The 22,218-nt window shown below is 35.0% G+C and overlaps 1 protein-coding gene across 4 annotated transcripts in view; it reads left to right on the top strand.

Moving 5' to 3' along the window:
* The window catches only part of SOX6 (SRY-box transcription factor 6), a 573,709-nt gene that overhangs the window by 208,967 nt on the left and 342,524 nt on the right, over nucleotides 1-22,218 (top strand). For all 4 annotated transcript variants that reach the window (XM_058546045.1, XM_058546046.1, XM_058546047.1 and 1 more), the window contains one exon: nucleotides 13,023-13,263. In XM_058546045.1, the coding sequence (XP_058402028.1) occupies nucleotides 13,023-13,263 (241 nt within the window). The remainder of the gene's footprint in view (nucleotides 1-13,022; nucleotides 13,264-22,218) is intronic.

Raw genomic sequence — 22,218 nt, 5'->3', positions numbered from 1 at the left:
ATATAAAGAGTGATTCCCTCTCATGCCTACCCCTTTTGGGAAGTAATAGCCTGTATAATTTTCCCTGTTGACATGGTCCTAGTCACTCCTCCACTCAGTATTGGGTTATGGGTATATTGCCACTAGAAAACTATTCCATGAAACTTTTATTTATTATGATTTGTAAAAATTTAGAATCTCTTTAAGGATTTTTGTTTTTTGTTTGAGTCAAACTATTTTTCTGTGAAGTTTTATTTAAAGAAAGTTAGCATTCATTTAATACCTACCAAATACTATGTACTTGCACATATATTAATTTAATTTTCGCAACTCTTCAAGGAAGATATATTGTCTCTAATTTTACAGATGGGGACATGGAAGCTCAGAGAGTTAAGTAACTTCTCAAGTTCACACATCTAGTAAATGAGAGGTCTGGGATTTAAATCCTTACTCTAAACCTTTCTACTACACTACACTTTTCCTTCTGGCAGTAGATTCTGTTAAGACTGGTAGCATTTTACAGTTCTAGGCACCATGGATGCAAATAAAAGATTTGCTTTTGAAGAAATAAAAACATTTAGTAGATTAATCATGATAATTGTAAAAGTTTTTCAATTTTAGGAAATTGTGAGGTGGTGCCTATATGAGAAGAAAAAACATAACTGGATAAATAATGCAGGATTCTTTCCCATAGCAAAGCTTTGGAAAACTAGAAGTTCTGTGGCTTGATAGGTGTACATATAGGTACTTGGTAAAGAATCCCTTAGTATGCAAGACAGTGGGTAGTCATATTTGTCTTTTATAATGATAATTCGAACATTCTGTGCAATGATTCATGGAAACAATTGGATTCTCATGTTCTCCTGGAGCTGTTTATGATAATATGTTACCAGCAAATGCAAGTGAGAACTTAAAGCAAATAGCTATAAGGAAAGGAGGGGTAGAGGAGGCAGGGAGACAGAAATACAAGGTAGCAGCACCTTAGTTATTTGTGAAACTAGATTGTTCGGTATATATAAAAACTGTGGAAATCTGAGCTGGTGGTGAAAATCTTTCTTCAGCTTTCACAGATGGTTACAACTTGTAAAAATACATGCCCTTGTGTATGAGCCTTTTCTATTTCTTTCCCTCAGAGGTTAGGGTATATGTAATGTTGTATGGTAGTCAGATTTTAAGAAGATATCTAAATTACTCTGCATTCTCTGAAATGAACTCTAGATGAGTGGTGTGTTAAGTATATACTGCTCAAGTACCTCACCCTGTCTTCCCTCAAGGCTCTCCTCAACACCTGCTTTTGTAGTGAAACATCTCCGGTTGTATCTGATGCTTCTGGTGTGGCTTCTCTGTAAGAGTTGGAAGATAGAAATTGGATCTCATACTGCTCTGGACCTTGAAATGAACGGACGGTGACATCCTTATTTTGTCTCACAATTCTCTATATAAGAATATAGTTAAATGTTGATCATCTAGGCTAACCAGAAAAAGCTTGCTAGGGAAATCATGGATAGTTAACAACTAACAAATATTTATTAGAAAATTCACCATAAAAAAACTACAGCGAACCTCTAAGCCTTGTGTGCCAATATCTTTAACTGTTTCTGTAACGAGTTTTGTTGTCAGATTGTCTAGAATGAGAGTGAAATAGATTGGTTAGAGGGTTAACTGCTTTCCTTTTCTCTCTCTCTCTTTTTAATAGTTGTTAACCAGTAACCAGTAATACCTCCAACCTAGAAGTAGAAAGGAAGGAAAAAGTAAAGATAGCAAATCCTTTGACTAAGCTTGAATTAAATGAGTATCTAGAATATCTAACGGAATATTAAAAATAAAATTCTATAGAAAATGTATAAATTAGTAAGGAAATAATCAGATGATAGCTGAAAATAGTTAATAATTTATTTAATTTAGATTTATTATCAATTACCTCTAATTCTAATAGCATCTGCACTGGAGTTAGACCACCTGAGTTCAAATTCTGCCTTCTGTATTTACTAGGTATGACCTTAGGCAAGTTTTAATTTTTTTTTAAATAAACATTTTTGTGCCTTGATTTCCTTATCTGTAAAGCAGGGATAATGTCATCATCTAACTTTTATAGCTGTTTTGAGAACTAAATAAGATAATACTTGTAGCGGTGCTCAGCACGGTGACTGGTATTTTTTAAGCATCTGGTAAATACTATTTATGTATCTTTTCAACCATCTTTCCAGCATCCATCCATCCATCCATCCATCCATTCATCCATCTGTCTATCCATCTATATATCCTTTTAATGTTTTTAACAACATAGATTGATGATTTTGGGGGGGGGGCTTTTTTGCCATAGAATATGTAAAACTTTTAAAGTATGAAATGAATTTAATTGGCCAGAGGGTGGGAGAAGAGGAGACAGCCCTGGGAAGCCAAGTTATATACAGAGATCTAGAAGTTTTACTTTAAATCCTCTGGTTAAGCATAATGCCCTAAATTTATTTCTGCCTATTCATTTAATAATATTTAAATAATTGAGCAAATATTTATTGCTTTCTTTGTGCAAAATATTCTACTAGGTACTGTGGGAATACAGAATCCTAGGATTTTCTTCTTGCCCTTGAAAAGTTTGTAATCTGGTTGGGATTACTTATATATTATACATTTAAAAAGGATTATGTAAGATATTATACATTAAGTGCTGAATGAGTGATATAAAAATAAATTTTCAGAGCACTTATTAGAAATGATTAGAAGAGGGGTGGATCATAGTTGCCTGGAATAGTCTCAGTTGATTTCCTAGTGATGAGAATGGAAAGTGGGGAAGTAAAGGCAGACAGGCAGAGCAAAGCCTGGGAGGCAGCAATAAGTGAAGGCTGAGTGTGTCAGTCTAGTTAGAGTAGAGGGTTAAAGTCTGGACTCCTAGAAGATAAGTTTAGAAAGAATGGTTGGATCTGGATGGAGGGCCTTGAACGCCAGAGTCAGGAGTTGAGACTTTTTTCTATCATCAGGGGAGAGCCACTGATGTTTCTTAATCAAGAGAGTGGCCTGATAAAGGGAGAGGCAGTAAGACTGATTTGGAGGGAGAGATACTGAAATTAGGGAAACCCGTTTAGAGTCTGTTGCAAGAGTTTAGTTATGAAGTGTAGTAAAGCCCTGTACTAAGGTGATGGTGAGTATGGTAAGAAGGTACGAGTATGAGAAACACTATTTCTTTCTTTCTTTAATTTTTTTCCCCCCCAAAGCCCCAGTAGATAGTTGTGTGTCATAGCTGCACATCCTTCTAGTTGCTGTATGTGGGACGTGGCCTCAGCATGGCCGGACAAGCGGTGCGTCTGTGCGCGCACAGGATCTAAACCTGGGCCACCATCAGCCGAGCGTGCGCACTTAACCGCTAAGCCATGGGGCCGGCCCGAGAAACATTATTAAGGAAGAGTTGATGAAGCTTAATGACAGGCTGGCAATGAGGAGCAAGGATAAAAAAGAGAAGGTTATAGTGTTCATGGTTTGAACTTGGATGATGCTGAGAATTGATGCTCTTCTGGGTGTGAATGAATGAGGGAGGGTCTTGAGGAAAATAATGATGAATCTAATTTTAAGTTTGTTGAATATGACATAGCAGAGTATGTCTTGACGCAAATGTCTAGCAGTCATTTGAGGATTGTTGTATTTCAGGGAGATGAGAGAGAGCTCAGTGTTGGGGATGTAGATGTAAAAATATGATTTAGATGTTAAAGAAGGAGATATTTGGTAAAGAGAGTACGGAGAAAGAATAATGGTTAGGCTGGCAGCATTAACATGTGAGTGATACTTTCTGTGATTATCTACTTACCTTAAGTTTAAAATACTTATAAGCTATTTGCTCATCTCTGCTTCTCTGATTTTCCCTCTCTCTTTCCAGTATTATTGATTGTTTTTTAATGTGTTGTGCACTGTGCTGGGCACTGGGGATCCAGTAATGAAAAGACAGACATGATCCCTATCCTCATGGAACATAGAATAAGCTTCTTTTTTTTAAATAAAACAAAATCTTTTAATGCTTTCTGTTTTTCTTCCGCTGACTATAAGCTTATGATAATATCGATGTAAGCATTTATATCCCTGGGTCTGGAAGACATTCCCGGACAACAGATTTTCTTTTCTTCCTCTTGTTGATACTTTTTATTATTACTATATTGCAAGGAATATTCTGTAGGAGCAGAATTTTAGGAACGTATTAAGTTACCTATCATTGAAGTTCAAAAAACACTGATTGCATCCCCTGTGCTGGGAGGATTTTATTATGTTAAGCTTATAAGTAGGGTCGCTTGGAAAACAAACTTTATTATATTACTTGAAACTTGGCAAGGTCAAGGAAAAAGCTCTGTTCCTAAAACAGTCTTATTTCTCATTTCCATGCTTCTCTTAATGGTATAAAATTTATCTCAAATTGCAATAAAACTTGCAACTAGAGATTGGACTTTCCCTTTCTTCTGTTTCTTCCATCCTTATTCTGTTTCTGATTTAGCCACAAAGTCCACCGAGTGCCTTCAGCTCACCCTTTTCTCCACCCTTGGAGATGGTCCAAGGTGGACCGTCTTGATGGTCCCTAATTCATTCTGCTTTCACTCTGGTGCAATGCTTCCCCCTCTCTCTCTACTGATCCATATTTGTGTTAGAGAATTATAAATGATATCGTTTAGAACAGAGATATCAGGTAAAAATGGAGTATCAGGCATTAGCTGTAAGTATGATATTCTTTTCTGATGAAAAGGAGGACATTATTTATGAAAGAAGAAAACCCCTGTGTTAGGAATGTTTTGAGAATGGGAAAGAGTTTTTGCCATATAAGAAGGAACTTATGATGTAGGGGCCGGCCCGGTGGCGTAAGGGGTTGGGTGTGCGCCCTCCGCTGTCACGGCCCTGGGTTCGCGGGTTGGGATCCCAGACGCGCACTGACGCACTGCTTGTCAAGCCACGCTGTGGCAGCGTCCCATATAAAGTAGAGGAAGATAGGCACAAAAGTTAGCTCAGGGCCAATCTTCTTCAGCAAAAAAGAGGAGGATCAGCATAGGATGTTAGCTCAGGGCTGATCTCCTCGCAAAAAAAAAAAAAAGGAACGATGTAAATCTGAATGTTTTAAATTTTGTGTTAGATAGATATAAATTACTTTATGAAGAGACCTTTTAAAAAAGCAGTTTGTTTGGAGCAAATCTATATTTATATCTTAGGAATCTTCAGGGTTTCAGAGAACCATTTCAAATTTTCAGCTTTGGGTTACCGAAATCACTTTTACAGTGGGCCGATCTGACCACCAAATTTGGATAAGAATTCCAGATGCTGATTTTCTCAGTAATAGTTGTGGGCATCTACCCTATGCTTGGTTATTTTTCTAAACTTGGCTGGAGATACTAAATCAATTTTGTGAGGTGAATTTTCAACCTTGAAAATATAGAGCACTTTAGAAGACAAAAATAAAGCATAACTTTTTTCTTTTAAGGAAAAATTAAGACAAAAGCTTTTGAGGTTGGATCCTACCTGTCTTTTACAACCTTCAGAAAGGTTTCTAGGCTAGAAAGAAATCTCTGGAAGCATAGTTTTTATAATGGACGTGCTGCTGATATGCACTTAACATTATCAGCCAAATGGCAGTGATATAATTTGTAGGCCTTGTACTCTGTCTGGAAAGTTATAGTGCTCTTATTGGTATTTGTATTCACTTCTTATGAATTGATATTTCTTATTGTTTTTCATTTTAATTTAATGTAAGACTAAGAAATCTTATTGTTAAATAACAAAGATCGCATCATAGCATTCAGTATTAAAATGCACTCCTTTTTGGGGGAAGCTGGATAGATGTGTTTACTCTGTAGAGAGATTTAGATTTGATTTTTTGTTTTCCTCATGATAATTATGTTTGCACTTTGCTGATCACTAGTTGTGCATTATTACAATGGAAGGTGACAATTTGATTGTCTTCAATTGGAGAAACAAGTAATTTTATATTCACTAAGCTGTCAGGTAACACTAACTCACAGTACTAAGAGCTCCTGGCAATGTGGCTTGGCACCTATATTTAACTGCTTTGATGCTTGTGTAACCTCTGCTGAATCAGAAATACTTTGCCTTCTGGAAATGGTTTTCAGGGTTGTACAATGAGGTTTTCATTAAGTAGACAAACTGAAAATGAACTGCAAAGCCATGGTTGTTTCTCTCCTCCCCTTTCCCTTTCTCCCTTCCTCCTTCCCTCCTAACCCTCCCTCCCTCTCCCCCTTCCTCTTCCTTCTCCTCCTCCCTCCCTCTCCTCCTTCCTCTTCCTTCTCCTCCTCTTATTTGATGGGAATCTGCAATTTATAAGTATAAATTCATTTCGTTACACAAAAGAGAAGAATTGCTGGATTGCTTTATTTAGCTAAAGGAGAACCTCAGAGATTAGCTTCTTTTATATAATTTTGTTCACTGTCACCATGTGTGAGCTTTCATTTTTTGAAACAATCTACTAGTATCAATTTTCATTTTTCTCTTTTTTCTGGCAATATTAAAAAGTAAAAATAGAGATGAGAATGGAAAAGTATACAGTGACAGCTTCCTACCCTTTCTCTCTGAGAAGTTGTTGTTCTATTTTATGTTTTTATTAATAATTGGATAAGATATCCTGTAATTGGGCTTCCATATTAGTGGATGAGTTTCAAGTTGACAAAGACCTGTTTGGTATTCACTTTAAAAAAACTGAACATATATAAATACGTTCATTCTGTTATTATTTTAGACAGCTTTCTTTCACTCAAGCCACATAGAAGTCTTTTAGTTGAGCTATAAAGTCATTGTGCTTGATTAAAATCCTTTAAGTTAGTGTATATTTATAGTAGTCATTGTTTGGTTTTGCTCTCATTGTTAAGTGACTGACTTTGTTTATGTATTCTGGGCCTGGCTTTCCAAAGCCAAGATCCTAATAAGTTACTGGTAGATAAACTGTGAGAAAAATTCAATATTATTTCTATCAAGCAAAAAGTATAGATGGAGGTTACAGGAAGTCAAGTTGTTTTGATCCCGGGAAGAAACTGGATACTCAGAGACACATGTAATAATTATAGGTTTTCCATAGGCAGTCAGTCAGGCAGGCCCGTTGTTAGGCTGGTTGCCTGCCTCTTCCAGATACTAACCAATTAGACAGAGGTGGTTACGTGATGTAACATTATCAGGAGAAACAATTCATGAGTCAAAGCATTCCAAGACATATGAGCTGTAGTCCAAAGAACAGTCTTAAGCTATATAAAGTGACAGCAATATTGTCAGCTAAATATAAACTCTAGAAACACAAACTTTGATGACTTGAGAAGAATCTGTTCCAGGTAGTCCCTGTTTTGTAAGAACCTCAGAAGGCCTTTGGAGACAATTTTGGTGCTTTGGTGTGAAAAATTAGAAGGCTTAGATAAGTCAAAATCCATTAATTTAAGCCCTTTCTTAGATATACTTCAAGGACTTCAAACGTATTTCATTTGCCTCATCGCTGTTGATTTGACAGTTACCTCAACTCAGTGAGTTTTCTTCTAACAAATATTGTCTGTATATGTTACCATGTATGTTCTGAAAGAGCCACTACAAACTTTAAAAGATAGATCTATAATTCTCTAAGGTAGCTCTGAAAGCAGTTACCTTCTTTTTCATTGAATTTTCGCATTAGCTTATTAAACAAATGGAAGAAAGAAAAAAACTGGCAGAAGCCTAGGGAAGTTTAGGAGTGGAGTGGAGGAAAGGAGATAGTGCTGGGTAAAACAATACAAAGAATCAGCACTAACCTCAGGCTTTACCCGAATGAGGCAGGAAAAGTTTTAAAAGGGACATCTTCATTTTAATGTCTGGATTCAGAGTTCCTCCCCCAACCCATTCCCCTCCCCATCCTTAAACGTGGGAATTAGAGGTACAGGAAGAAAGTTTTTAAATCATTCTTTGCCCTAGGCTGGGTGGACTGACGTCCTTTGTAGGGGTTCCTGGGTATTGTGCATTTTGGCAGCTGAATATATCTGTTACTCATGCTCCTTAAAATGAGAGGCACTGTGTTATATTTTTGGAAAATTAGTTGTTTATTTCTCAGTATCAGATCAATTGCAGCACTAAATTCACAGTGAATTATCTGACTGAAATAAGTCTACCTTGGTAGCCTGGGGCTGAGTTGCAAAAATAAATGTGAATGTTGGCCTGAATTTTTAATCTTTTCTTTAAGTAAACCAACTATTAAAATGTTGCTTTATGTTAAAAACAGGCCTTCTTTTGAATAAATGTAACACACCTAAAAAGTGAATGCTGTTTGATAATAATCTAGAAGTAATGAAAACATTTTTAAAAATCAGGTTAAAAATATTGTGCTAAAAAATTCAGAGGATCCTTTGGATAGTTGTGTAAGTCCCAAATGATAGTTTTAAGATGGATTTTTTTCCAAACAATAGTAAGTAGAAAAAAAGTGATTTTGGGTGGCTATGCCTTATGAGAAAGTTGTTTTAAAATAATCCTAACTTTTAAACATATACAAATAACTGGTTTAAAAAAATAACATCATCAAATCAGAAGGGTTTAAAGTTCTAGAAAATATGATTTTCTGAGATAGAGGATTTAATGTGTAGATATCTAGTCCTCACCATTTTATAAAGTCTTAGACCAGCTAATCTGATGTCTTGTGAAAGGAGATGAAGTAAATTTACTGTCTGAGTAGGTTTGTAATAGCCTAAACATTCAGATTTTATACTGGGGTTTTGGAGTAAAATAATCATCATCTTTCTAGAGCCACTCCTACTGACTTCCTAGAAAACATGATCAATTACTGGAGACTGTATCTCCAACAATCTCATTCCCAAAAGTCCTAAGCCCTGAAGTTCTTCCCAATGGCCTGGCATCCTAGGAATTCACTTGAAGTGCTGGGCAGAGACATTTCAAACTCGGGGACCACATGATGGGAATTCAGTTTCATGTGTCCCAAAGACATGTAATTCTCTTTGGAGGTTTTGCTTGATAATAGCTATGCCCCAGAAAACCATCTTGTTTAACCAATGTGATAAGTTGACAATGTAGTTTTTCTCTCTGATTATAATGTACTCTGTGTAGTCAATACACTCGTACCATGTGAGTGTAATTTCCTTTTATTTTATCTCCAATGCACTGTATTATAAATAAACAGTTAAAAAAAACACCAAACAAATCTGTTGCATCTCCTTTTAAGATTGTACCACTGTAGACACTTGTTCTAGTAAAGTAGAATTGGGCGCATTTGATTGCATTTAAATTTTTCATGCTTCAGCAGTTTGGCTGGGAGCACAGTAAAGAAAAATCCCATGAGCGAGGATAGTTTAGAATAATAGAACTTGATTTTGTGTATTATAGCGGCAACATTTGCGCTGCTTTAGTTAGGGTTGTGTCAGCACTTCCATTATAAACTCCTGTTTTCAGGGGGTATAACTAGGGAGATATTTTTTTTAATACAAATTAAAAAAACAATTCATTTGAATGATTTTTAAGTTATAATAGTGCAAAAATAAAACAAAGTAAAGTCACATAGAAATTGACCATTTTCACAAGGATTTTGATTCTTTTGCTTAAAAGTTGTATGTGGCAGCAGCTGAAGTAAGTCACTGTTCTAATACACTGGGGGTGAAAGTTTTTGTAATGGAAAATTACTGATATGAGCATTAAAAAATGTAAGCATCCCATGTGACATTTTAAAATCTTAAAACAAGTGTATATTTGATTTATGAGTTTCTAAAGGAGAGTAGCCATGCTGCAGTGGTTATAGTAAAGGCATTGCCAAAAGTCAAGTCTCTTTGCAGCTTCTAGAATACAGTTTAGTTGGTCTTGTAGAATGTTTTAAAAGGGAAAGCTAAAGTAAAGAAATGAAATAAATGAGGATGTAATCAGTAAATTGAAGGATTCTTTATTAAAGTGTGCAAAAATAATCAGTAAATCGAATCAAATAATCAGTAAATCTGAGACTTATTTAACAAATTGCACATTAAAAAGAATTTGTGCACATTTTCCTTTTAAAAATACAACAAAACCACCACCCCAAACCAAAAACTACAACAAAACCAACAATAAAAACAACCCTAAAACAAGCCCAACAATTTTATTAAAAGGAAATGCGTACGGTGGACTGATAGCTAGCTGAAAGAACAAAAATCACCATTTTCTCTGCTACCAACATATTGAGAACTATAGTAGAGTAAACACAAGAAATTAAGTAAAATATGACATAGGAAAGTATTCTTCTTGCAACAAAAAATGTTAATTCCTTTGCCAAAGGGAGGGATTTCAAAGTTGAGTCTGCCTTTCTTGGTTCACCATTGTTGTCCTACCTTCTCTGTCTCCTTGTCCCTGAATGATGGTGTGAACTGAGGATGAACAGTCAGATTTAATATTGATTGTTTTTTTGGAAGCCTGTATTTTATTTGCAACCTTAGTATACATTTGTATTTATAGGTGCAAAATAAAAGACAAATTGTGTGATGTTATAACTAGGTAGCTTTCCTGAATGGTCACTGGAGGAATCACCAGACGACTGTTGATGAAGTAGAGGTGAAGCCTTTCCTCACTAATTGTATTCAGCGTGTAATTTCTAAACTTCCCTCTGAATTTTGATTTTCAATTAACACTCCCCATTTGAAGATAATTTTCTATTTAATGTAATTGCAGGAAATAATTTATTGGCTGATTAAGACTAGGGGCCCAGCCCTCCTTAAGAAAACACTCTAACAAACCAGCCTTTAAACTCAACTCGTAGCTTTGGACAGATTTAGTCTATTTTTACAGCTGCACCGTTGTGTTTAATTAGGATTGTGCACTATTGTTCCTTGGTGCAGTCTAAAGTTGAAATTATTCTTAAGAGACTTTTCATTTTGGGTTTTGTGTCATGATTAATTTATACTAGAGCAACAATCACAGATATTGCTATTGGAAGGAGCCAAGTGACTTTATAATGAGAAGATGTTTGTTGGGGAGCTAAAGTCACTCTGAGTTTTGGATTATAACTTTCAATTGTATTTAGCTGTTTTAAAAAGCAGCGGCAAATTCATTCTTTTGTTTTTAATGTGAATGATTACATTATTGGTACTGTCATTATCTGAACTATGAAAACACTCTTGTTGATGGCAAGCTCTTGATAAACTTGCAGAATAGTTATAATTTGCCTGGTTTTACTGTAGTATTTACAAGCTTACTTACAATGAAGTAAGTTCTTGAGTGATTCCTGTATACTAAGAAACATCCTTTGGTATCCTTTTCCATAAGTGTATGTCCCTTTGTCCATTTGATAGTATTGATAGAAATTAGTCAAGAATATACTTATCTGATTCTTTGATATAGTACTCTTTAGAACATTTCATTTCTTTCTCCTTAAAATGTAGACATTCTTCTTCACTTCCTTTCCCCTATATTATTTTTTAGTATCAAGTCTAATAGAGGAACTTTTCATTATTTGTAGAATGATTATTATAAGTAGGTATCAGCATTTTAATATGTTTCAAAGCACTTCAAAAGCCTGTAATACTTTTATTTAGAACTGTGCATAATTAGATTAGCTGATCTTATATTAATTTTTTTCACTGTAGGATACTAAATCTGAGCCCCCTCATTAATTGTGAGAAATTTAGCATTAGCTGTTAAATCCTATGTGAAACATGGGCTGCTGCATAAAACTACTGTTTAAATTGGAATTAACTTAATTATTTTTCTTTGCACTTGATATTTCCTTCACTGCAATATTCATGAAAGCATGTGACAGATTTGTAAATTTAACTGTTAATCTCAGATTTCTAGACCCTTTAATCAGTATTTATTTGTCTGTAGAAACAGTACTAGCGAGTTAATGATTTGCTAATTTGAAAAATGCTCATGTGGTTTCCTATGTTAACTGATTTGTGCATTTTTAAGAAAATGGTATGAAATCAATTAATGTTAAAGAGCAATTAAGGTGGAGATTTTATTCCTTTCGTTACACAGCAATTTTAGAGCTAAAGATGCTATAAACCAAAACAACGTAAAGTTTCGGAAAAAATATTCAGTCGCCTCTTCTTTTAAGTTATAAACTTTTGGCGGTTTTATTTCTAAATATTTTGCTAAGAAAATCATCTTGATAAAGTGATATTCTAGAAGTTTTGAAATTTTGTTTAATAATCTTGATTTTCTGATTATATGTGAAAGCACAGAATGGAGACCTTGTGCTGAATGTCGTCAATGTTTACTTGTGGATACATAGATGAATATTTAGTAATTGTTTTTAAAGTTTTAAAAATGTTATGCATAGTAGGCACTTTGCTGTTTTCACAGTAAATGCTTTGAATCTTGTATGTACTTTCTAATATAAAATAGAGGCATAGTTATTTCGTATATTAAATTCAAATGTTACAAAATTGCCTTAAGACTAATCTAACTTTATCAGCCACTCAATCAATATATCACTTAAAAATTAAGCTGTGGTGGTTGACACAGCTTGAAAGTCCTTAGAAAAGAGCAGATTGGCACTAAGCAGTGTTAGGCCTAGCACTCATATTACAAGATGTAAACTAAGAAGTCAGGACCAAATTTGCTTAGGACTTTCATCATAGATTACTTACTTGCCTAATTATATTTTCTTACATAGACTTCTTTTGTTCCTACATAAAGCATAAGAGAAATTTGGATATTTGTGCTTTCAAGTCATCCTCCAAACTGGCTCATTTGCCAGTTCATTCATTCATTTTTTTTTTTTCATTGCTAGCCATCAACTGAATTGCTCTCAAGAGCTTATAATCTAGTGGGGAGAACTGGGAGTAAAAATACGCACATACATATATTATATATTATGAAAACTTTTTCCATAAAAATTTCCTTTGTGGATTGGTAAGAGAGAAAATATGCAGCAACTACTGGGAAGAGGTTTGCTGAGTTAAAAGCAGAGAGGGAAAGTGGAGGAGATAAGCTAAGAGTTCTTCTTCAGGGGTTTAGAGTAGATCATAAACATCTCTGAAGTTAGAGAAGTTTCCTTTTTTCCTGAATTAGTCAAATGTAAGGGATGGTTTATTCTTTTGTCATTGACAACCGTTTTTAATCCATGGTGTTTCCTTCTTCTGCAGAAGAATGTCTTCCAAGCAAGCCACCTCTCCATTTGCCTGTGCAGCTGATGGAGAGGAAACGTTGACCCAAGATTTGACCTCAAGGGAAAAGGAAGAGGGCAGTGATCAACATGTGGCCTCCCATCTGCCTCTGCACCCCATAATGCACAACAAACCTCACTCTGAGGAGCTACCAACACTTGTCAATACCATTCAACAAGATGCCGACTGGGACAGTGTTCTGTCGTCTCAGCAAAGAATGGTGAGCTTTTAAAATCTGACCACTGTCACTAAGTGTGTGTTAGTATGGCCTCATTACAAGTAGGTGTTTTAGAAAAAGCTCAAATACATACCATTAGAGTTATTTGTGTTCAAGTCATGAAACAACTACCGTGTATATTATTAATATTGTTAATATGCTAGTAACTGGGAAAAAGTGGAAAATGTTTTGTGATTTAGTTTTTGTGCATTATTAGGTCAACTTGACAAAAGAAATTTAAATTTATTTTGGGGGAGATTTGGTTATCTGATTCTCTGAATCTCTGACTATAAGGTGGTGAGCTTGATAATACCACAAAATAGGGATGATCAAATGAAGTGTGGCTGTGTATTAATATTGAAAAATTGTATTAAGCAAACATGTCTCTGTGAATGAGGTCATATAGTGAATACATCTTCAGTGAGGAAAAGTAGGTATTTATCATTTTTAATAGTCATTCTTGATTTATACTAAAGCTTGTCTCACTTATGTGCCTATATATTAATTTGAAAAGGACATACAAAGCTCCTGAGTATCATTCAGTTAGACTGCAGGAGTTTGCCCTAAAGGTAGAAACAACAATGTCAAATACACACAGTGTATCAGCCAACTATCCCATGTTAAATTCCATCCCTAACGATCAAAACAGAAACCACAACAATGACATTAATTGTCTAGTTTAAAGCAAAAACGTTCAAATTTTTAACATCTAGAACTGACTAAAACTTTAAAAATTTTATTAGATTAAGAATTTAAGGGCCAGCCTCGTGGCTTAGCGGTTAGGTGAATGCGCTCCGCTGCTGGTGGCCCTGCTTCGGATCCCGGGTGCCAACCGACGCACCGCTTCTCTGGCAGTGCTGAGGCCGCGTCCCACATACAGCAACTAGAAGGATGTGCAGCTATGACATACAACTATCTACTGGAGCTTTGGGGGATAAAAATAAATAAATAAAATTAAAAAAAAAGAATTTAAAACACTGTACATTTCTTAACTTTTGGTTGCGTTAATGAAAAATATTTTAAATCGGCAATGAGGAAAAGTTTTATTTCTTAGTGAAAAATAAGGTAATATTTTACAATGCCTTTACTAGTAATAACATATATTTGGGTTTTTGCTCTATATTTAATGTCTCAGAACCAATTCAAAGACTTGATTCCACAATTTATGAAGGTGGACATTTTTTTTTCAGGTGATTTTGCAGGCACAGCCAGTGCTCTGGAGCAGTGAGTGAGAAGCAGGGATTGGAATAAAAATAAGACTTTCTAGACTAACTTTAGGTTCAAAGGGGATCATCATTATACAATTAGATAGATTCACTGGAAGATTTATTTTCCTTGCATAGGAAGGTGAGAAAATTATAGGTGAGTTTCGGGAAGTGAAAGATAGTCTTTATGGCTGGAGTGTAATGAGTGAAGGTGCAATGTAGGTTCAGATATAGTTGGAGAGATTGGTAGGGGCTATACCCAACAAGACCTTGTAGATAACATTAAGGAAGTGAGATTTGATTCTAAGTGCAATGAAAAGCCATTGAAGGGTTTAAGAACACTTCAAACAGACAATTCTGGCTGTAGTATGGTGAATGGATGGGGGGCAGATAGAGTGAAAGGAGGAAGACTATTGGGAGGCTATTTCAGAAGTCCAGGTAAGAGATGGTGGTGGCTTGGATTAGGATGGAAGCAGAGAGGATAGAGAGAAGGCATGGGTTCAAGGTATATTTTGGCTTTTATGCCAAATATAGTCATGGACAAATGAAAATAACTAGTTTGGAAAATAAAGGTTGAGGCAGAAATAATACAGTTCAAATTTTACTTCTTTAGAGAACACTTTACTTATTTTTCTTAGTAAAATTTTGTTTGTATCTTGGCAAGTGCTAGGTTGTTTTGGTGAGTTATTCTCAAAATTTTATGATCTAAAAGTTTGTCAGAAAATAGATATTAAGAATTTGCTTACCAAATTTATATAAAGTGTGATTTATGGTAGTATAAAATAGTTTCAATTTACAAATATGTTATATGTTAGTATAAACGAAATCCTAGTTGCTAGAAATGTTTTCAAACTTGCACTCTCTTTTGACATCAAGCATTGCTTTCCACTGGAGCCTTTGTGTATTCTGAATGTCTAGAAGCCAAAATATTTTGTTTTAACTCCCACTCTATAGTATTTCCCAGCTGTGTACTTATATGGTATAATAAAAGGATTTAACAAATGGGAAATAGCAGCTGCATTTGGAAATTCCCTTTGTGCTCCCTTTTCGTTTGATAGATTCAATAATGTGTAACAACTGTAACATCAGACCTGTAATGACTTATACTGAAAGTATCATATCACCAACTAATTTTTCTTTATAGGAAAGAAAAACAATAGAAGGATTTTAGGTTTTCTGGGAAGTCCTGCAAAGCCACATACAGAATATGTGTGTGTGTGTTGGGGTGGAGAACTGTGACTAAAGTTAAATTTAATAAACATTTTGCCTCATTCTACTTTCAAATAAATGTGAAGTCCAAAAAGATTGTTATGAAGTTAAGTGAAATTTGTAGTTCTCTTCAATGGATCATATTCTCTACTCACTGTAATTGAATCCCATAAAATAGGTGTGAAGAAATAAAGTTTAAAAGAAAGTCTAAAAAACAACGGCAAGAATTCTGTCAGCACCTGTTCAGTTTCCATTGTTATTTACTTTCTGTAATGGCCCTCACTCATGAACAGTTAGAAACAGGCGCTAAAAGTTTCTTATCTACTGGGTTCAGGAAGAGTTCTACTTTGAAATATCAAGACCACAGAGGAGCTTTTCTGTAAGAGAGGGTAAAGACAAAGCAGAGAAATTCTGCTAATCCCCATTTCCTGATTAGGAAAAAAAAATCTTTGTTAAAATTCTGATTAATTATTTTGAGATGGCATCCAACAAAATATTAGACCACATAGATTCAAACAAGGAAAAGAATTCATTATAGCATAATCAAGGAAGGCAAATAGAAATTTCAGAGATAGGCATTCAAAGACCAATTTGAGATAAAAAAATTTTAGATGCTGATTTTAATTAGTTATTTATATTATGGACACCAAAATGTTCAATTTTAAATTGAGTGTGCTGTGTTAATTGGTAAGATCCATTTGAAGGCTGAAAAATTAGTATAAGAATTCACTGTCTCTTATTCACTGTCTACAGCCACTACTGTTTTCATTATGGCACCAGTGTACTAGCACCTTTTTTGCAGAGGAATATTGACACTGTCCCCTGAAATGTGTTTTTGTTCTCATTAGGACTGATTTGTTAGGCAGGAATAAATTTGCATAATTTTTTCATAGAAAAAATGTATAGTGTATCATTCTTTTTAATGTTAACTGACATGGAGGAACATTTGGTGATAAAGTTTAGTGACTGGCATATGATATTGTGTGTAATGAGTATCTGCTAAGGATTACTTGAGTATACGGCACCTACTAATAAGTTCCAGGCACAGGGACTTTCTTGTGACTAAGACAGATAAGATCCCTGCTGTCATGGAACTAGATTCTAGAAGTGTGACAGACAATAAAGAAGTTTCACAGAGTGAGACAATTTCAGACAATGAGAAGTGCAATGAATAAAATTAAATAAGAAAATGTGATAGAGAATAACTACTTTAAACAGTCCAGGGAAGGTCTTTTCGAAGAGGTGGCATTTGAGCTGCAATTTGGATAATGAGAAGGAGCCAACTATGCAAAAATTTGGGGAAAGACACCCAGCTAGAGTGTATAGTAAGTGTGAAAGCATTTTGGTTGGTGTGTTTGAGCAACAGAAAACAGCAGAATGACTGGTGTGGCATGGGTGAGGGAGGGAATGGTGTGAGATGAAATCTAGGAGGCGGGCGGATGACAGACACTATGAGGTATCATAGGCTACAGTGAGGTGTTTGGACTTTATTTCAAGTGCAAGAGGAAGCCATTGGAAGTTTTATAAGCAAGAGAGTAACATGTTTGATTTATGTTTTTAAAAGATCACATTGGCTGCCGTGTAGTGAGTGGACTGTGGGAGATAACACCAGAAACAAGGACAGTCGCTGGGAACACCATTGCAGTAGTGCAGGTGAGGATCAGTGGAAGAGTGAACAGTTAGGGAGGTTATTCGTGGAACAGTCCCCGAGATTCTGAAGACGACAAGGCTCACGGAGAGGGTGAGGAGAATATTTTAAGTAACATACAGGTGGGCAGAAATTGAGTCAAGAATGAACGGGAGATGAAGTTGCTGAGACCAGGGAGGGGGTAAAGGGTAGGCTTGCTCCTGGCCAGAGAATGATCCCAGGCTAGAGACAGAAACTTTTTGCCTAAGAGGGAACTGTTTGCAGGTGACTTCTAGGGTGTACCACAGAGATGTGGGCAGGGCACCAACAGTATCTTTTACAAGATTCAAAAAGTGACAAGAAGTTTGTAAGTGGGACCATCTGCACACATGCGCACATGTGCACTTACATGCATGCTTATATTGATATATATTTTAAACCAAAATGGAATTATATGCGTCTGGCTTTTAACTACTAGTCTAATTAAGTAGAAATAACCATACTGGACCCTCAGCCTCAGAATATCCGGACTCCTTATTTTAGAGACCTTCTTAAATTCCTCCAAGTTTTATCTTCCAGAAAAGGTTTAAAATAATTTTTCTATTATAAATAAAAGCTGCCAATAATATCTTTTGTTGTTTTTGAAAGAAAATAGTAGTAAGTGTGCTGATATATTTAATAAAGAACTGTCAGGAACAATACTTTCTTGCTTGCAAACAATTTTTCCTCTCTGCCTTTCTTGCTTTCAGTTCAATGAAGTTGCTAATCAACTCTGCAGTGTTTTATGTAGTTCACTTGGAGTCATAAAAATTCTGGTGTGGACTTTGTACCACTTCTGGGAATGGAGCTGTTGTCATTACATGATAACATAGTCCAGGAATTGTGAGTGACGATTGAATCCTTCTCAGCCATGCTTTATGTTGTGACAGACTTTTAGAAGATTTCTAATTTTGTTACCTTTTAAGAGATTTTAAAAACTTGAATTGTTGCCAGTTTTGGGTAAGATTTAGTCATTTAAGATAGTAGGCAGCACCCAAATGAAATTTCCTTCCTCATTTTATTGAGACTGTATTTTAGAAAATACAGTGATGCCCACTAGTTCACCTGATCCTAACTAGTTTATAGTCTTAACACCTAAGGCAAGGCTTATCTGCACCTTTTTGGTATCTGATTGGTCTATGAAGCACTGGAAAAAAATCCATAAACTTGCTAGGTTTAGACTGCCTGAGAAATTTAGTTACTACTACTCTCATTTTAGAATTTTGGAAATACAGTCCATGTAAGTAAAGTTCAAACCTAGACTTCTTCTGGTAAAAAGTGAAAATGTCCATCTTTGCCCCTGAATCATGAAACAACATTCTTCAGGAAGTCCTGTGGGAGATTACCCATTTTCTATAAATTTGAAACTATATTAGCACACAGTGCTCTCTCTTTTTACACTTATCTCAGAAATTTAATGACAGGAATTTACTTACAATTTGAACCCAAAAAATAAAACTATATTTTATTGCATGGAATCTGGCAAAACTCTTAGGGTGGGTAGTGAAATAGACAACTAGTGTTGTCTAGTGTTAATACATCGATCACCTTTCTATTTCCACACCCTGGTTATGTGCACTGTTTCATTCCTGCTATTTAAAAAATGTGTATATTTTTAAAAACTTCCCCAAATCTGGGTTGTTTAAATTAAACAAAATGATACTGGTATGCTACTTGGAAATATCTCGATGTTTATGGAAATTTGAATTATTTTATATTCTTATTATTTTATTATTCTTAATGATATAGTGTTCCTTTCTAAGTACACCTTTTGGAAAAGGTTTCTTACTTACCTAGCATATTATCAAAATCTTTATCAAAAGTAGAAAGATTAACATGGTCTGGAATAGTTGGCTTTTTTCCCCCTTGGGCAAGAATGAATCAGGTATGCATGCTGATTAACACACTCCAGTCATTAACATGTGATTATGTGGGCTGCATATTGAGCACCTGCCAAAATATAAAAATCTAGTCCTTTGCTACATCTGTGCAAAGACTTTTTGCATTGCTTTTGTATTTTGACAGTTCGAGGAAAATCAGAATTTAGTATCTGTTTTTTTTCAGTGTAATAAAATTGTGTTACAGAATGTTTTCAAGGATATGGGATAGACCATGTTTATTTTTATTTTAATCTTCTAGGCTGTATAAGATCCAGTCACTGGGGTTTGCAGAGGCACTGTAACATGAATCTTTTAACGAACTCCATCACCGACATTCACTTACAATTTACATCATTCCTCTGTGTTCATAGGATTATCTTTTCTGGGATTCAGCCACTATGCCCCTAATTTGCTTCATTTTTATGTGGTACTTTTATGTCTCATAAATATTTTGTTTTCATTTCTTTCACCAATATGCTGCTAGTGAACACCTCATAGTGATGCCAGGGCTGCTCTGTGGTTTGACTTTTCAGTCTAGTATCCATATGCAAATATTCCTTCATGACCAAAGTATAGCTTGGGCTCTATAGCATTTCCAGACACTTAGGAAAAGTAACTGTTTGGTAATTATTTAAAATAAGACTTGATTACTAATAGAAAATCTTCTATGATCTAGTCTAGCAGAACAGTTTGATTGAGCAGGTCTATTCTAGTCAGCTTTTATTTTCTTAATGGATTCAAATGGCATTTGAACACAGTAGAAGATTTTTTCTTTAAATAGGTGTCTTGTCAAAATTGGTTAGTATTAATCAATGATCTGATCTCAAGACACCAATAATTTTCTAATTAAAGCAGAACTCCACAAGTATGTTTCAGTCTATGGGTAGTTCTGATTAATGTACACTTTCTTCTACAGAATTCCTTCTTACCTAGTGATGATCTGGGTACACCACTATAATGATATATAACTGGAATAATGAAATTTGCACATTTCTGTAATTCTTCTAAGCAACATGTTTTAGAAAGTAATGTATATATTATACAGCATGCAATCATTTACATGACTAATTTGGACTTTTCATGACTAGAATGAATGAATCTTAAGGTCCTTCTAGATCAGCATGAATAAGATGGTGATGCCTATGATAGGCTGCATATTTCTTTGGGAGGGGGAAAGCTGGGATAATATTTGCATTCCTCCAGATCTACCTTCTTACTTTAATTTGGAGAGGGTTGCTTTCCATCAAGTCAACTTGAACGTAACGAATCCTGCTCCCATCATTCATTCGGAGATGAGATTGAAAGGGCTCTCCTTGATTATTGAGTCAAACCACCTGCATTAAGCAGGAAAGACCCTACTCTGTACATTCCATGAACATATCGAATCTTTCTTGAACGCATCTAATGAATGTGCCTTAATTACCTTGATATGCAAATTATCCCACTATTTGATTGTCCTCTGCAATAAGAAGTTTTCCTTGCTTTCCAAGAGAAATGTAACCTTTTCAAAGAACAGAAACTTCAAGCTATTATTCCTTTTGTTAATATAGCTTTCAATGTGATGACATTTATTTTTTATACTATTAACCTTTTAAATATTATTTTGGGATTACTACATTCCTATAACCTCTAGGCATTATTTTTCTAGGTGATGCAAATTGAGTTCAATAATATATCTCTGTGTAAACCACATTCTCAAATTCAAAGTATAAATTATAAACCTTTGCTAATAAACTTTTGCAATCAGGTAAAAATTAGAAATGAATATTTGTGCATTTCATTTATCTTCTTTATATTTCACTAGCACCCTAGAAAATGGAAAACCTTATTTAATAAAATGATTGGAAATTATTTTGTAAACTTCTGCTTTTATTATAATTTAACTGTGGTTTGTTTTCACTGTCAGGGTACAGAGAATACCCAGAATACAATATTTGCAAGTTGATCAAACTTCTGGGAAGAAATGTGCCCTCACTCAAACATAGATAGATTATGGTAGTGTAATAGAAGAGATTAATTTACTAGAAACACGAAGAATTAGAACATTTTTGGGCAATTACTGTTATTTAAGAATTTTTTGTTTAGCTCCAGTAGTAAATTAGTAGTTTTTTTACGTAAGCACTGGGTTAGCCAGGGTTAAGCTAATGTAATTCATAAGCAAATTGAGAAAATTTTTGCTCTTGAATTTAGAGTTAATATTTGGCCTCAGTTGTATTAATTTATTTTGTACCTGGTATGCTTCTACCAAAGATGCTCTCACGTTTTTTGTTCTTACATGGATATGTTTGTATGTGAAATTGATTATAGTTTATTTATTTTGCTTTCTGAAATTGACAGTAAGATTAGATTAGAGTTCAGCTCTCCTTTTGGCTACTCTTCTCTTGGACTCATGAGGAATGACACAGTAGGGTAAGGAATGAATCTGAATCTGAGTTTTTTGGTATTTGGAAGTTAAGAGAGAAAAGAAAAATTCACCCCTCCCCCCCTTCCCCCACTAGAAAGCCTGGACTCTGTGATTGTACCTGAACCATCAATCCAAGGATGTGTGCTGCCTTCAGGTAGAGCAATGCACAGCTTCCAAACACTGGGGGCACCTGATGACAGAATTAGACTTCTGCTTACTGTAGACTACTGCTTATTGCTTACTGCTTTGTGGTAAATTGGTGATATTTTTGTGCCTAGTTTCCCTTTTCTTGGAAATGTAAATACTGATAAATAGATAGATAGATAGATAGATAGATAGATAGATAGATAGACAGTTGTTGTATAAGTAACATAGCCTTGAGGAATCATTTTTAGTCTCTTTGTACTTGTTGAGATGTTATTTTAAAATTTTTGGATTACCAAGAGTTTCTTGTTAAAACCGTTATATGTATTTGACATATTAGAATGAAGTTTGAAGGCTTTTGTGGTGAAATTCTCAAAATTGGGAACCTTACTGCGCAAGATCCCAGTGAAGAGAGGAGATTGTTGAGCTCACAGAGTGTCCATGAGCGCT

Source organism: Diceros bicornis, chromosome 7, assembly GCF_020826845.1.
Source record: "Diceros bicornis minor isolate mBicDic1 chromosome 7, mDicBic1.mat.cur, whole genome shotgun sequence".
Taxonomy (NCBI): domain Eukaryota; kingdom Metazoa; phylum Chordata; class Mammalia; order Perissodactyla; family Rhinocerotidae; genus Diceros; species Diceros bicornis.
This window is presented reverse-complemented; position numbering and strand designations above follow the sequence as displayed.